Below are 13,696 nucleotides of genomic sequence, written 5' to 3'. Positions count from 1 at the left end.
GTCTTGTATTGATTTAGGCTCAAAAGTCAGACAACTATAAGTCAACTGGTTTATTTTAATGTAAAAAGAAGGAATTTAAGACATGCATCTTCTTTTATCCCGGGTCAGAGACCAGTTTTCAACAGAACAGATATTCACCTGTGTGGTGGCCGTGTGGTGGCCGTCGGTGACTCGCACCGTCAGGTTGTAGTTGGAGCGGCGAGCCGCATCGAGGCCGCGGGCGATGGAGATGGTTCCACTATTCCTCTGGATGTCAAAGTCCTTCTCCTCGTCCCCACCTGAGAGGGAGACAGATGGATAAAGAGGTTGACCTCACAGGCTGAGAGCGTGACCAGCCGTCAGGTGTGATGTCTCAGATGATACGTCCCAGTCTGCAGATCGGAGTTTGACTGGTTGCAGCAGTGATGTGTTGTGGCATCGTCCTTCAGCAGCTGAAGAGTCAAAGTGAGTGGCCTGTGGGGGGGCGCTATAAGAATCGTTCACGACCGTAACGTTAACTGTAGTAATTGCAGCTGTCCAGTTTTAATTTTTCGCATTTTTTAACTGTGAGAAAAAAAAAAGAATGAAAACTTTCCTCTATTCGTCTAAACCTTGAACTGAAAAGTCTCCAACAGATGAATTCTGGGTTTGAAAAGCTTCTCTGCTCTAAATGTAAAACTCTGGTTCCTTGTTTATTTGCATCACTGATCTTTTATTGAACATGATTTATCTGATAATTTAAAATCTGCAGCAACACAGTTTTACTCCACGTCCATCTGGCTTCTCTTTCTTCTCTAATTGGCTTGATCCTCTTTCTGTTCCTTTTTCTTTGTTCCATCCCTCCTTCCTTCTGTTGAGTCTTCCTTTCTTTTGCTCTCTGTGCAGCTCTCTCTCTCTCTCTGTCTCTGTCTCTCTCTCTCTCTCTCTCTCTCTCAGCAGGTTGTGTGTTCATACGTGAGAAAGGTAAACCTCCTGCCTGCTCAACCAGATGGTATTTATTAAGACATCCAGTTTGCAAAGGGCCAAACACACACACACACACACACACACACACACACACACACACACACACACACACACACACACACACACACACACACACACACACACACACACACACACACACACAATTACTTCTATTATGTGTGGTTTGAGGGCGCACATTTCCATTTGTGAATGTACACAAAGACAAAAGTGGACTAGATAAGGCTCAACAAATAAATCCCTCTTATATTGAACTGCTTGTTTTTCCACCTCCTCCTTTTTCTATTATTACACAAACACACACACACACACACACACACACACACACACACACACACACACACACACACACACTCAGGACCAACGGAGGTCACTTTCTGTCACTACAGCCTCAGGGACCGAGCTGAACCACTGCAGAACAACCGACCATGATGATAAGTCTGTTTTGCTGATTTTCGATTTTTGCAGGAAACACATCAGAACCAGGGAGAAGATAAAAATAGAACAAAACTAATTCATCATCACACATTGCCACTGAAATCTATGACAGTTTGCAGCTTTGGATGGTTTATTTGAATTTAAGTGGACTGAGCAGCCAATCATCACGTCTCTGCCCAAGTGGATTTTTTAGTATGGGCAGTAAAACAGAGTGAGGCGTATTTTATAGAATTATTCTTAATCTTCTTTCGCTGCAGAGGATCAGAACAAGAACTGATCTAAACAATAGATCCTGTCCTGCTTCTCCCTTCCCCTCGCAGAGAGCCACTCAGGCTGTGCAACTAGGTTATCAGAGGAGCTGATCAGCAGAGATGGAAGCAGACGCTCTGCTTCAGGGCGAGTCGAGGAGCCGAACACCAAATGACCAGAGAACAGATGTCCTACCGCAACTTCCTCCAGAATTTGCTGTCAGGCATAATAAAAGGAGGTTTTAATTCCTCGACCTGTCCTGCATGTGTCGGCCTCGGGGTCTCGTCCTCCGGGTAACCGACCTGAAGGAGGAGACGCTCAGCTCGGGGAGGAACACGCTGTCCTCGCCCTGCGCTCGGAGAATCAGGTCAACGTTCCCGCTGAGAGAATCATTTTCTCTGATTTGATCGGCACTCGTATTATTTGAGTCACTGCTCAGAGGTCGGGAAACAGGTGAGGGTCAGGAATGAAGATCGATGGACTCTGACCTTCGACCCGCTTCATTCCTGCTGCGAGATACAGTTTGATAACTTTCTGTCAAAGTGAGTGAGGAAAAGAGAAAGAAGACAAATGAACAGTGTTGTTGTTCTTCTCATGACCTCTGTGATGTAGACAGCTGCCGCCCGAGGGGATAGGACCTCCAGGGGTTTGGAAAGTAAGGAGAAGGCTTGAAGAGTTTATCATCAATCAAAATCCACTCACTCATTTTCAATCTTTCCAACGAAAACGTCACATCACTCATCAGATAATGACGTTTTCTCTGCTGATGAAGAACACGATATACGGTGGAATGTTTCCAAGGTAAAAAGGATGCATCATAATCGAACTGGCTGTGATAATATCAGCAGATGTAAATCCTGGAACAACACAGACATAGAATATTGTGTTGTGTTGACACTTGACCGAAAGCAAAAGGAACAAGAGGCTGATTTCTCTCGTGTGAAGGAAACGGTTCCAAAAGAGGAACAACAAGGTCGAGAGAACAAGATCTACAATGTTGTTTTCATTAATAACAATATAACCAAGGTGGATCAATCTATGCATTGTGTAACCACAGTAAATGTTCTTTGACTGAATAGCTTCTACATGGCAGTTCTTTTATGCAATACTTATTTCGAATCCTTTTTCATTACATATTATCTGCTGTCTTGATTTTTGATTTATTACCATATCATTTGCAGTATTTGGTTTTAAATGATATTGTATTTGTTTTCTTGCCTTTGCTGCTTTGTATTCTTGTCTCTACAATGATTTCTTCATAATACTTTATAATACTTTATCAACATATTGTCAGGCCCTAATTGGACGTAGAACTACAGTCCACCCTTTACAGCCTGGGGAAAGATTTATTAAACTTATAAGTGTGATGTGAAGTCGTTTTCATTCTCATTGTGTTTCTATCTCAAGCTATTGGAACCCCCTGCTGGAATCAGACCCGCAGTCTGAACCCGTCCTCTCAGAGAGGAAGCACAACCCTCCCCCCCGCAGAGGCCAACCCTCGTCCTCCCGCCTGCGGGGGCCGGCCCTCATCTCCTGCACACGGCACCCAGCAGGGATCCAACTCACGGATCAGGGATCACAGTGAAGGCAGAGTGATGCTGCATCCATCCACAAACAGACCTGCTACTCGATATCCTGTCCCTGGTGTTCTGCTTCCACACGACTCTGAACCACATTCACAGGAGGTGTTTCGCTTATTTTGACAAAGAGCCGCGATAGACATCAGCGCTCTGCTGCTGGAGAGGGGAACGTAGAGCGGGCTGATAAATTCCTGATGGTATCGGTATGGGAGAGGAGTTCTGTGACACAACACCCCCCATCTGCCCAGGGCAGGAATGTTGCACCTTCACTCTTGCTCAACATGTAGAAAGGTACAAACACAGAGTGGGAGTTGTTCTGACTTTACACGTCACGCCTCTGATTCCAGAACAACAACATCCGATTGGATATCACACACTCAGGGGCAAATATGACAGCTTTGTGTATTTCTGCATTTTTTGTTTGTGTGTTTGTCGAGAGGATTACGGAACAGCCACAGAACAGAGCCACTGTACTTCGGTTCAAGGAAAACCAGAACACAGTTGGATCTGTGGATAAATGAGGCCTCAGGAAGGAATGAGCTGTTGATGCTCCAAACAGTTTTGAATTAAAGTCAGTTTGGAGCATCATCGTTCTCTCAACGACAAACACCATCAGACAAGAGGAGGAGAGGACGGGTGGAGCAGGCGGTCGACAGGTCATCCGGGTGATGATGGCTGAGTGATGTTCACAGAACACACAGGGAGAGCAGCTTTACAACCAATCACACTGGAGCTGTGATCCAACACGGAGCTGTCAGAGCTACTGAAGCTACAGAGTGAACCAGTGAACCACAGTTCCCCTGAGGCTGCTGCTGGGTGTTCTGGTGATTACCTTGGACTGGATGGCTTCTGATTCTTATATATTTTTATGCTAAAATCCTTCTGATTTGTGGACGGGGCCTGTGTTTAGGACGTCTCAGAATCAAAGTCTCCTCTGGACGATCAGGACTCTTCCTGACATAATGAATGTCAACCCTCCGGTGGCAGCAGCTCGGAGGCGTCGCCTCGGGGAAGCACAGAGAGTCTGTTGTGTTCAGTCGAGTTCTGGCACCGATCGAGCTTGGAACAGGAGGAACCTCGGACTCTCTCCTGCACCCGCTGCCCCGCCTGGCAGGAAACCACCTGGTGAAACGCTGATGTGGCTTCCTGCAGGGCTCAGGATGAAATGAGACAAACGGGCACCTCCGGAGTCCAGAGGGCCGATTTCCACTTCAGCTAAAAAGATGTCTTCACGCCTGTTACTTCCCAGAAAGCCCTCTGACAGTTACAGGCCTTCTCACAATGGTCCGGGTGGAGAGAGGGCAGAGAGGAGGGAGGAGGAGAAAGAGGAGGATGAGAGGGAGGAGGAGGAGGAAGAGCAGAGGAGGAAGGGCTACTTGTCTCTCCTGTGGTGATCTGGCAGGTGATGAGAGGAGGAGCGCTGCTGGTTAATCCTCACAGAGAGAAAACCTCCTGCTGAAACCACTGACACCAGGACCCTCTCCTCCTCCTCCTCCTCCTCCTCCTCCTCCTCCTCCTCCTCCTCCTCCTCTTCCTCCTCCTCCTCCTCCTCTCTTCCCTCCACTCATCCATGACTCCAGGGACACTCACACTTCTACGATAGTGAGATTGTTTTATTTATTTGGGTAAAACTTATAAAACAAAGAAAGTCTGCTAGCACTGGAGGGAAAGTATTGCAGAAAGTTGGCTGTGTACAAACCCAGTATTTATCCTAGTATCTATAAACTCAACATATGAGAATATATACAACTTAATACATAACACAGAAAAAAACACCAACTTCTCTACGTCCAGTAGAAAAAGAGAAACTACATCCTCGATAGAATAAAGCAGGTGAAAGAAACTTTTAACAAATTGATAAAAAACTATTCTGGAAAACAACACAACTGCGTTTCAGAGGCTGATTGAGAAGAAGTGGGTTTGATCAGATAAATAAATTGCAACTACACAATCCACACTCCACCTTAACGCCTCGTTTGTCTCCGCCCTGCTCCGCCTCTAAAGTCATTCACTGGGAAACTGCTCGTCCTCGGTTGATGTGGAGACTCATCCGGAGGCTTGACGGCTGTAACCTGTGTGTATTCTCCGGTGTGAGGCGTCGCTCTACAACTCAGCACTTTGGTGTAAATGGCAATATGGTGACTGTCAGATGTGTTTTACTAATATGTTTTTCTTTCTGCCTCGGCTGCAGGAGATGAGAGAGTTTCTTGGATCTATGAGACGTTGCTCTGTGATGACCCAGTTCAGATTTATGGAAGTTTTATTTTCTCTTTCACTTTCTTTTAAATTTGAGTGTACTGCAGAAATATTAAAAGTTGTTCTCTTCCTCCGGGGTTTGTCTCCTCGGTCAGAGATCATTACCCTGATGGCTGTGATGCTTGTTTTTCATTAGAGCTTGAACTTTATTCTGTTTTCCTCGTCTCACCTGCTCAGCAAACAGCTTCCGATCGATCATCAGCTCAACACCCGAGTGTCTGCGTCACAGTGTGTGTGTGTGTCTGTCTATGTGTGTGTGTGTGTGCGTTCGCTTACACTCACCTACGATATCAAACCACCTCAGCTGGGGCGTCTCCGTCGTGATGATGCCCACCATGTGTGTGACGTTGTCCTTTTCCATGACGGCAAAGGTGAAGTGGGGCTCGTCGAAGGTGATTGGCTCAGCAGACGGGGGCGGGGTCGAGATCCACTCCACGTCGAGTCGGGACGTGGACGATCGTGACGGGCGGCCGTCGTCTGTGGCTTTGATCTACAGATTCAAACAAACATCGATTTAATAGGATAATGAGAGTTTATAAAGAAAAAAATATTATAAAATGACCAAAATGTAGCTGAGGTGCCTCCAGTTTCTGTTCCTCAGGAGTTCACCAGTAATATGTTGTGAAATGAACTGGGAACGTGGTCAAACTGAGCATCAGAGGAGAAGTCGACCTGGTTAGAAACGGGACCAGGAACTAGACAGTGACTCGGGATGAGCTCCAGGAATCGACCGTGTAGAAACGGGAAAACTTCCAAGAGGTTTTTGGCCACAACAACAAAATCGTGGCTCCACATCAGAGTGAGTCCACAGATTGGAAGCCTCAAGATGAAGTCGCCATTTTGACACCGAGGAGAAGATCCGGTGAGATTAACAGATGATGGTCGACAGGCTCACAGAACAGTGGAGAAGTAATAAGCGATTTTTGCATAAAATAATAACTTCGATGAGGATCACGGCAAAATTTAAAACTAGGGGCTTGTGGTGGAGTGTCACAGAAATAAGAACATTCTGACACATTATTGGTTTTGCTCTTTTCATCGGACACATGGAATAACACTGGCTTTATCATTTGATCGTGTCCAACAGCTGCTCTGTGCATCAGTGGAGGAAGTTTCTAAATCCTGCAGAGATTCTCTTTTGCTTCAGCCACGCAGAGTGATGACAAGGACGGAGACACTCACTGTCCTCAGAGCAGATGATGACAAGGACGGAGACACTCACTGTCCTCAGAGCAGATAATGACAAGGACGGAGACACTCACTGTCCTCAGAGCAGGTGATGCTCAAGTGTCTTTGAAGGGGATTAAGCACGGGTAGTTTAGCCTCTTTAGCAGAGCTGGTGGGCTCCGAAGAGGCTTTCAAGTCTCCACAACTTCTACACGACACGTAAATCAAGAATCGACTCTTCAGACAAAGTGTTTTTCCTCCAACCTGTTGAAGTGCAAACTCAAGATCTCACTTGTTGAAAGACGTGAGGCCCCTTCTCGTTTCACAGCCACGCAACTGCACGTGGGCTTCTCAGATCTTTGCACAACATCAGAGTTAAAGGTGTGAACACATCGTGGTAAGAACCAACCGTGAGAATGCTGTAGTTCCCGGGATAGAAGTCCCCGTGGGCCGTCACCTCGCCCGTCACCGAGTGGATCTGGAAGCGCTCGTCCTTGTTGTCTTGGAGCGAGTAGGTCACCACAGCGTTCGAACCCTCGTCACCATCGCGGGCCACCATCCTGTACACCTCCTGTTTACCCTCCTGGTGGCGCTGTTCAAGCAGCTTGACGTGGAAAAGTTTGTCGGTGAACTTTGGTCGGTTGTCGTTTGCGTCCAGGACTCGGATCACGACGCTGGCGGTGGAGCTCAGAGACGGAGATCCCTGGTCCGACACGATGACCTGAGAACTCAGAAGAAACGTTTTACTTTACTTTGCAGCATTTGGCTAAACAATAAAAGTTTCAGATCTCATTTTGTTTTTAAAGTATATTTCTTACGTCAGTATAAGTTACATGTTCTAACTCACACTGAGAATAAGACGCAGGGTGTGGAACAGATGTGAGTTTGTCTCTGAACATGTGTTACTGTGGATTTATTCATAATCTGAACCTTTGCTTCTTTACAGGGTTTATTTGTTAGAGTCTCACCTCGATACAGTGCTCCGGCTTAGCCTCCCGATCCAAGGCTGTGTGAGTGCTGATAACACCTGTACACACACACACAGACACACACACACACACACACACACACACACACACACACACACAAAGACATAATCAATGCTGTTAGTGTTTGTGAGTCTCAAGTGAGAGTGTTAATTACACTTAAACAAATAAACACTGACAGAAGGGTTAGTGCTTCTGTTAGGTGTGTGCGTGTGTGTGTGTGTGTGTGTGTGTGTGTGTGTGTGTGTGTGTGTGTGTGTGTGTGTGTGTGTGTGTGTGTGTGTGTGTGTGCGTTCACAGCTAAGTAAACACCTTTTGGTGCTTGGATGTTGTTTCTGCTGTTACTGTGTGTTTGTGTGTGTTCACCTAATAAAAGTACTTCCATGTGTGTGAGTGTGTAAATCATCTTTGTCATGATATGACCTTCTTACTCTTGTACATGTCTGTACAAGAGTAAGAATGTAAAAAGCTAGCGAGTAAAGATTAATTCAAGGTTTTATCCCAAAACAACAAATCAAATATCGTAATTTGAAACGAACAAAACTAACTCATAAATAAATAAACATAAGGATCGTGATGAATTGTCACTCCGTCATGTTTAGAGCCTGAGAACATGAGAAGAACCTGGAGAGGAAATGAGGTGAAATCAATGTGAATCAGTCACATCGCAGCCAATCAGAGACTCTCCCTCACTCAGCGCCTCCGTCACAGTTGGGATCCTTGGACCCTGACGGCTGTTCGGTGAATCAGCCTTTGTGTCTGTGTCTCAGCGGCTGTTTGTGTGTCTGGTATTAGATATAAACGATGTGGCTCAGCAGGTTATTCACACACATTTAGCTGCTGTGCAGATGTTTGTCGGGAAATCGAAACAAATTGTTCCCGTCCCTCAACCTGCTGAGGACGTTCAGCAGACACAGTTTACAAAGTAAAATCAAAGGCTTCGTGTTCTTATCTGTTTTTTATTCACTATCTGGTATAAAATGTGTGATTTATCAAAGATTAGCTGACAACTGGTTTGTTTGTTTTAATATATGATGTTGTTTTAAAAGGAAGAACAAGGTATAGTTATTAACCACAAGCGAGAAATATTAAATCTCTGTCAAATGTACTGTAAATAAAGATTGACAAAGCTTCTCCACTTTTCTTCCACTACCCAGAAATACATGATCTGATACATGCACCCTTTATATATCATCAAATGCTTTATATTTCATATTTCAAACCGAGCTTGAGAACACTGAGAACTACTTAAAATGATTTACTTACTTCATGGTTGTGTATTTTTACATTTATGGTCCATGTCCTATCCACTAACATGGAGGAGGCAGGGTTTTTGACACCTGCAGCACAAACTGCAGCCAACAGATCACCTGTGATCTTTAGATCATTTCCACGAAGCAGATCAGCCACTAACCAGAAGGTCGGTGGTTCCATCCCAGTTTCCCACATTCCGCATATCAAACACACCAGACCATAAATTCAAAGGTGCCACTTTTCTGTATTGCCTTTCCTTTTGCCCCCCCCCCCCCGCGGCAGCAGTGTGTGAGTTTCCTAATTGTGCTGATTCGAGCGTCATCTGATCTTATCTCATCCAAACTACATAAATTAAGGCAAATGATTTAGAGCCGCTATTCACTCTGATAGAAACATGAGATACAGGAGGAATGTTTGAGTGTGTGTGTGTACATGTGTGTGTGTGTGTGTACATGCATGTGTGTGTAATGTCAGACTCCAAAGCTAAAATAATACATATTCTCAGTTTGTTCATAAACGTCATAAAATCTGTGTATTCACATCATTAATCCTGTTTCTCTTTGTGTCCTCAACCAAAAAGAACATAATATTTTTTTTAAATCCTAATTTTTCCCAATATTTGAATTGACACTACTTGCGTTCAATGTTGTATAGCTTCTTTATTGTGGGCTTGTGTTTTTGATGAAGTAAATGTTGAGGCAGACACATGTTTTCTTGTTGTCCGTGGTGTGAAGACCCTGCCGGTGCTCGTTGGGTCCTTTTTTTACAACAGTGCAAACAAGCCCCGCTGGGAGGAGGTCATCAGAACAGGTGGGGCACGTTAGAAAGTGTGTTTCTGTCATTAGCACAGACACGAGAATCAGGGCTGAAGCCTCATCTCTCCCTCGTCGCCTGTTTTCACTCAGCCGTGCTGGACGGCCGTCAAAACCATGAGAAGATAAACAGTGTTGTCTGGTGTGTGTGTGTGTGTGTCTGTGTGTGTGTGGGGGGGGGAAGGGTTGGTGGTTTCTCTCTGGTTTGTAACTGCACAGCTGCCACTTCTCCTTTCTGCCTTTATTCCCCTCTGTGAGTCCTGTCAGTAATCTGGTTTTTAAAGGAGATATCTTTAATTATGTGTTGGAGTGTCCAGGCCTCATCTCATGAATATCAATGAGGGAGTCTAACACTCTGACATATCAGCGGTGAACGCCTGGAGTCCAGATTCCCTCGGGTTTGCTTCTAAAGGAATTTCTGTCTCATTTACTTCTCCAGTAGCAAATGAGTGCAAATGAAGTTGAGAGGATGAACAAGCACATGACAGGAGCAGCTAACGGACCAATTCTCCACTAATTACAAATTGCTGTTTAAAGCTAATCCAAGCTGCCGCCACAGGATCTAAAACAGATGTTTATTATCACACGACGACCTGATCTGATCACAGATCTGCTTCGTTTTCGCTCGTCAGACGTAATGACAATGATATTTGATCTGTGGACAGACAAACCGTCTCGAGGGGCCTTCAGATGCAAAACGAGGCGTTTTCAAGCTTTTCTAACAAAACATCCTGAAACCCCTTGTTAGAGACTGGACCCTGTGCTTTCATTATTGTCAACAAATCTCATTAAAAAATATTATGTTATCAAATCTTTATGACGACTCTGACTTGCCTGAGCTGATTTTAAATACAGAACTTGGATATGAACGTAAAGGACGTAAAGCAAGACCAAGTGTTTGTCTCATGGATAAATTACAGAGTCCGTGAGTAACTGAGGAATTCCTGACGTGCCCGGCCTTGTCAACAATCATCATTTTTTTGTGAAACACACAATAAGGCTGACACAGATTTCTGTTCATTTAGTAATTTGTCCCTCCCTCGTTTTCTGCTCAAACCTGTTGTCAGAGTCGGACAGAAACGTGTTCACAGGATTCTCTCCCCCCCCCCCCCCCCCAGCTCACATCCATCCCTCCTGAAACGTTTTCTACTCGTTCTTTCAGGTTGAATCAGACTGTCGACCCCGCAGCGTAATCACATACGTCAGGAAAATAGAAGCTTAGGCAGAAACCTCTGAATCATTCTCCTCCTGTCGAGGCACGAGAGGTTTCTACACTCGTCATCCTCCACGTTAGTAATCACAGGTACACTAGTGAAAATCAGACGAGGTGGATCATGTTCGAAGGATCTGGTTTCGGCGACGGGCTCAAAACTTTCAGAGTAAAACAATCTCCCTCATTCACGTGGATTCACCTGAGCAATGAAAGCTGATATCAGTTTGTCGTGTACCTCTGGTGTCTAATGACTTTCAGGACTGAGGGTTATGTCATCAGATCCTCTTGATGTTTCACTGGACTTCTGTGCTGTTTATGTTATTTGTAATCTATTAATAAAGGAGTCCAATGATGTTGATTTGTGGTTATTTCCGTCTTTTCTCGTTGTATTGTGTTGCTTAAAATCAGTGTTTAGTGTTTTCTTAAGCAGACCCATGTAAGATACATTTTTGGAAACGAATCTTCAGTAAAGAATAAGGAGCAAAGTTCATATTTTCTCTCTCCATGAATCTGACTCCACAGCTGAGATTGACCAGCAGATAAATCCTGACAAAGTGAAAAGCAAACGCAGACACAGTTTTCTTCCGTTTGTGTGTTCAGCTGCTCTTTGCACATAAAAAAAACACTTGTGTGAATGTGTTGGTCTTTGCCTGTTTCAACACACAACTCTGTGTTAACACAGCTCGGCCTCCTTCCCTGTAATCCCTCAGTACACTGGCCTTTGGGTGTGGACCAGCTCCAGAGCTACCTGCAGATTACCACAGGACAAGGGGACGTGTTGCAGCTTGTCGGGCTCATTCGCTCCGACTTCAAAGCCTCTGAGTGGCTCCTCAGTTTTGCAACTGTCAAAGATGAACATGCAGAAAGCTTCGGGGAATCTGTCTTCCTCCTGCTGCTGCTCTCACAGATGTAACGTCCATTCAGAAAACGGATGAATGAGCTTCTGAGTGATTTCCAGAGAAATGTATTTTACGTACACCTCTGCTGTCACTGTGACACACCCGGGTTCTGCATCGCTTGTTCTGCCCCGACTTGTTCCAGGGCATTAGGACAAATCTACTGTATCCACACCCCTTCACTCCCCAGCTGCAGCCATATCCCAGAATCAAACTGTAAATCAACCCTGCAGACATTGCAGCACGTAAATATGTCAGAATTAAATCTGAGAGACAAAAGGTGATCCAGATGTCTTATAATCACTTATCAAGTTGGAGTTTATACCTAAATCCATCAGAGGGAGAGGTGTCGAATACAGTTCAGAACAAACTGCTCATGAAACAGGAAAATGGCGCCGATCAAATCCTCCCAGAGTTATTACGTAAGTCTGTGCACGTATGTTGGCTCAGTAAATCTTCAATGACATGTTTCAGTGAGCTGCGCATTCAAATGCCTGCAATCAGTGAACTGGAGGGTGAAGCTGCATATAGACGATTAAATTGAACTTTGCACGGCTGAATAAAACTGAAATAAAATGCTCAAAATTCATGGTTGATGTTTCGCCGTATTTTATGAAATTATTTTGTCGTTGCAGACATCGAGGCTCATTCATTCTTAATTACCTGTTTCGGAGTCGATGTCAAAATACTTCCGGTGAGTCTCCGGCATCTGGAAGGAAAGTTTCCCCTCAGACAAAGCGTCCTCATCTGTGGCTGACACCTGGACGACAGATTGGACCTTGTCCACGTTCTCCGGGACAGATGCAAAATACACGGGCAGGGAAAGCTCCGGAGCGTTATCGTTAACGTCCAGGACCTCCAGGAAGACGTGAGTCCAGGAGATCAGAGGCTCGGTGCCCAGGTCGGTCACATAGACGGACAGCCAGTAGTGAGGTGTCTTCTCACGGTCCAAGGTCTCAGTGGTACGAATCACACCTGAGATAAAAGGTGGAGAAACAGGATTCATTGTTTGGATAAAACAACAGTTTTCCATCAACACATCTGAATTTACATTTCAAACAAATGAATCACTTATGAGTATAATCAATTTCATAATAAAAATGCTTAACCACCACAAGGAAATATTAATCCCTGTGGTTTTCATCAAGCTTAATGATGTGGTTTGCATTTAAAAAAGGATGTTTTGGTTCCTAAATGTGGGTTGAGTCATTTTCTGAATTCTCTGCAGAGCAACATGGGTGACATGCCTCTGTGGCCACAACGTGCTCAAGCTCTGACAAGAGGCTGAATACCACAAGGTAGTTATGGTTCATCCGAACTCCAGAAACAAGGACTAGAGTTAGAAGTTTAAATCTGGAGACCCTGAGGGAGCGCTGAAAACCCAGCTCCACTGAAAGAGAGATTTATTTCAGCATTGCTCTAATATGACAGAGAACTCCATTTGCCCTGATGTTATCGGAGCTTTAAGTGCTGCAGGGCGATGGTGGAATGTTCCACGAAAAGCTGAGAGGGCGCAGGAAATCCTCTGTAAAGGATATGAACATTGGAAATACCATGTTGTACAACCTGTGGTTGTCTTATCTTAGGGAAACTCAGCATTTACCACATTCACAACAACTTGCCACTATTTCCTAAATGTCAGCCACATATTTTTAATTTCTTTACTATTTCAAATGTTTAAAATCTTATATATATGTTCTGAAAAGAGTTGAGAAAATATATTCTATATATTTGACACAATAGGAAGCAATGACTCTGCTTCTACTTTAAAATCTGTATTTGTCTCTTAGTATATGTGCAGTAAACAATATGAGTATATAAGTAGTATGATGTATTTATACACTTTAATATTGCAATATAGTCGCTTAGATAAGTGGATGTG

At 44.5% G+C, this 13,696-nt stretch overlaps 1 protein-coding gene across 1 annotated transcript in view; it reads right to left on the bottom strand.

Moving 5' to 3' along the window:
* fat2 (FAT atypical cadherin 2) overlaps positions 1-13,696 on the bottom strand; it is a 69,945-nt gene that overhangs the window by 42,385 nt on the left and 13,864 nt on the right. Inside the window, exons 3-7 of the mRNA XM_053428917.1 lie at positions 12,478-12,789; positions 7,622-7,680; positions 7,063-7,374; positions 5,769-5,976; positions 139-278 (exon numbers count right to left, since the gene is read on the bottom strand). Of these exons, the coding sequence (XP_053284892.1) occupies positions 139-278; positions 5,769-5,976; positions 7,063-7,374; positions 7,622-7,680; positions 12,478-12,789 (1,031 nt within the window). The remainder of the gene's footprint in view (positions 1-138; positions 279-5,768; positions 5,977-7,062; positions 7,375-7,621; positions 7,681-12,477; positions 12,790-13,696) is intronic.

This window comes from Pleuronectes platessa, chromosome 8 (genome assembly GCF_947347685.1).
Source record: "Pleuronectes platessa chromosome 8, fPlePla1.1, whole genome shotgun sequence".
Classification (NCBI taxonomy): Eukaryota; Metazoa; Chordata; class Actinopteri; order Pleuronectiformes; family Pleuronectidae; genus Pleuronectes; species Pleuronectes platessa.
Note: the sequence above shows the minus strand (reverse complement) of the source record. Positions and strands in the feature narration are given on the sequence as shown.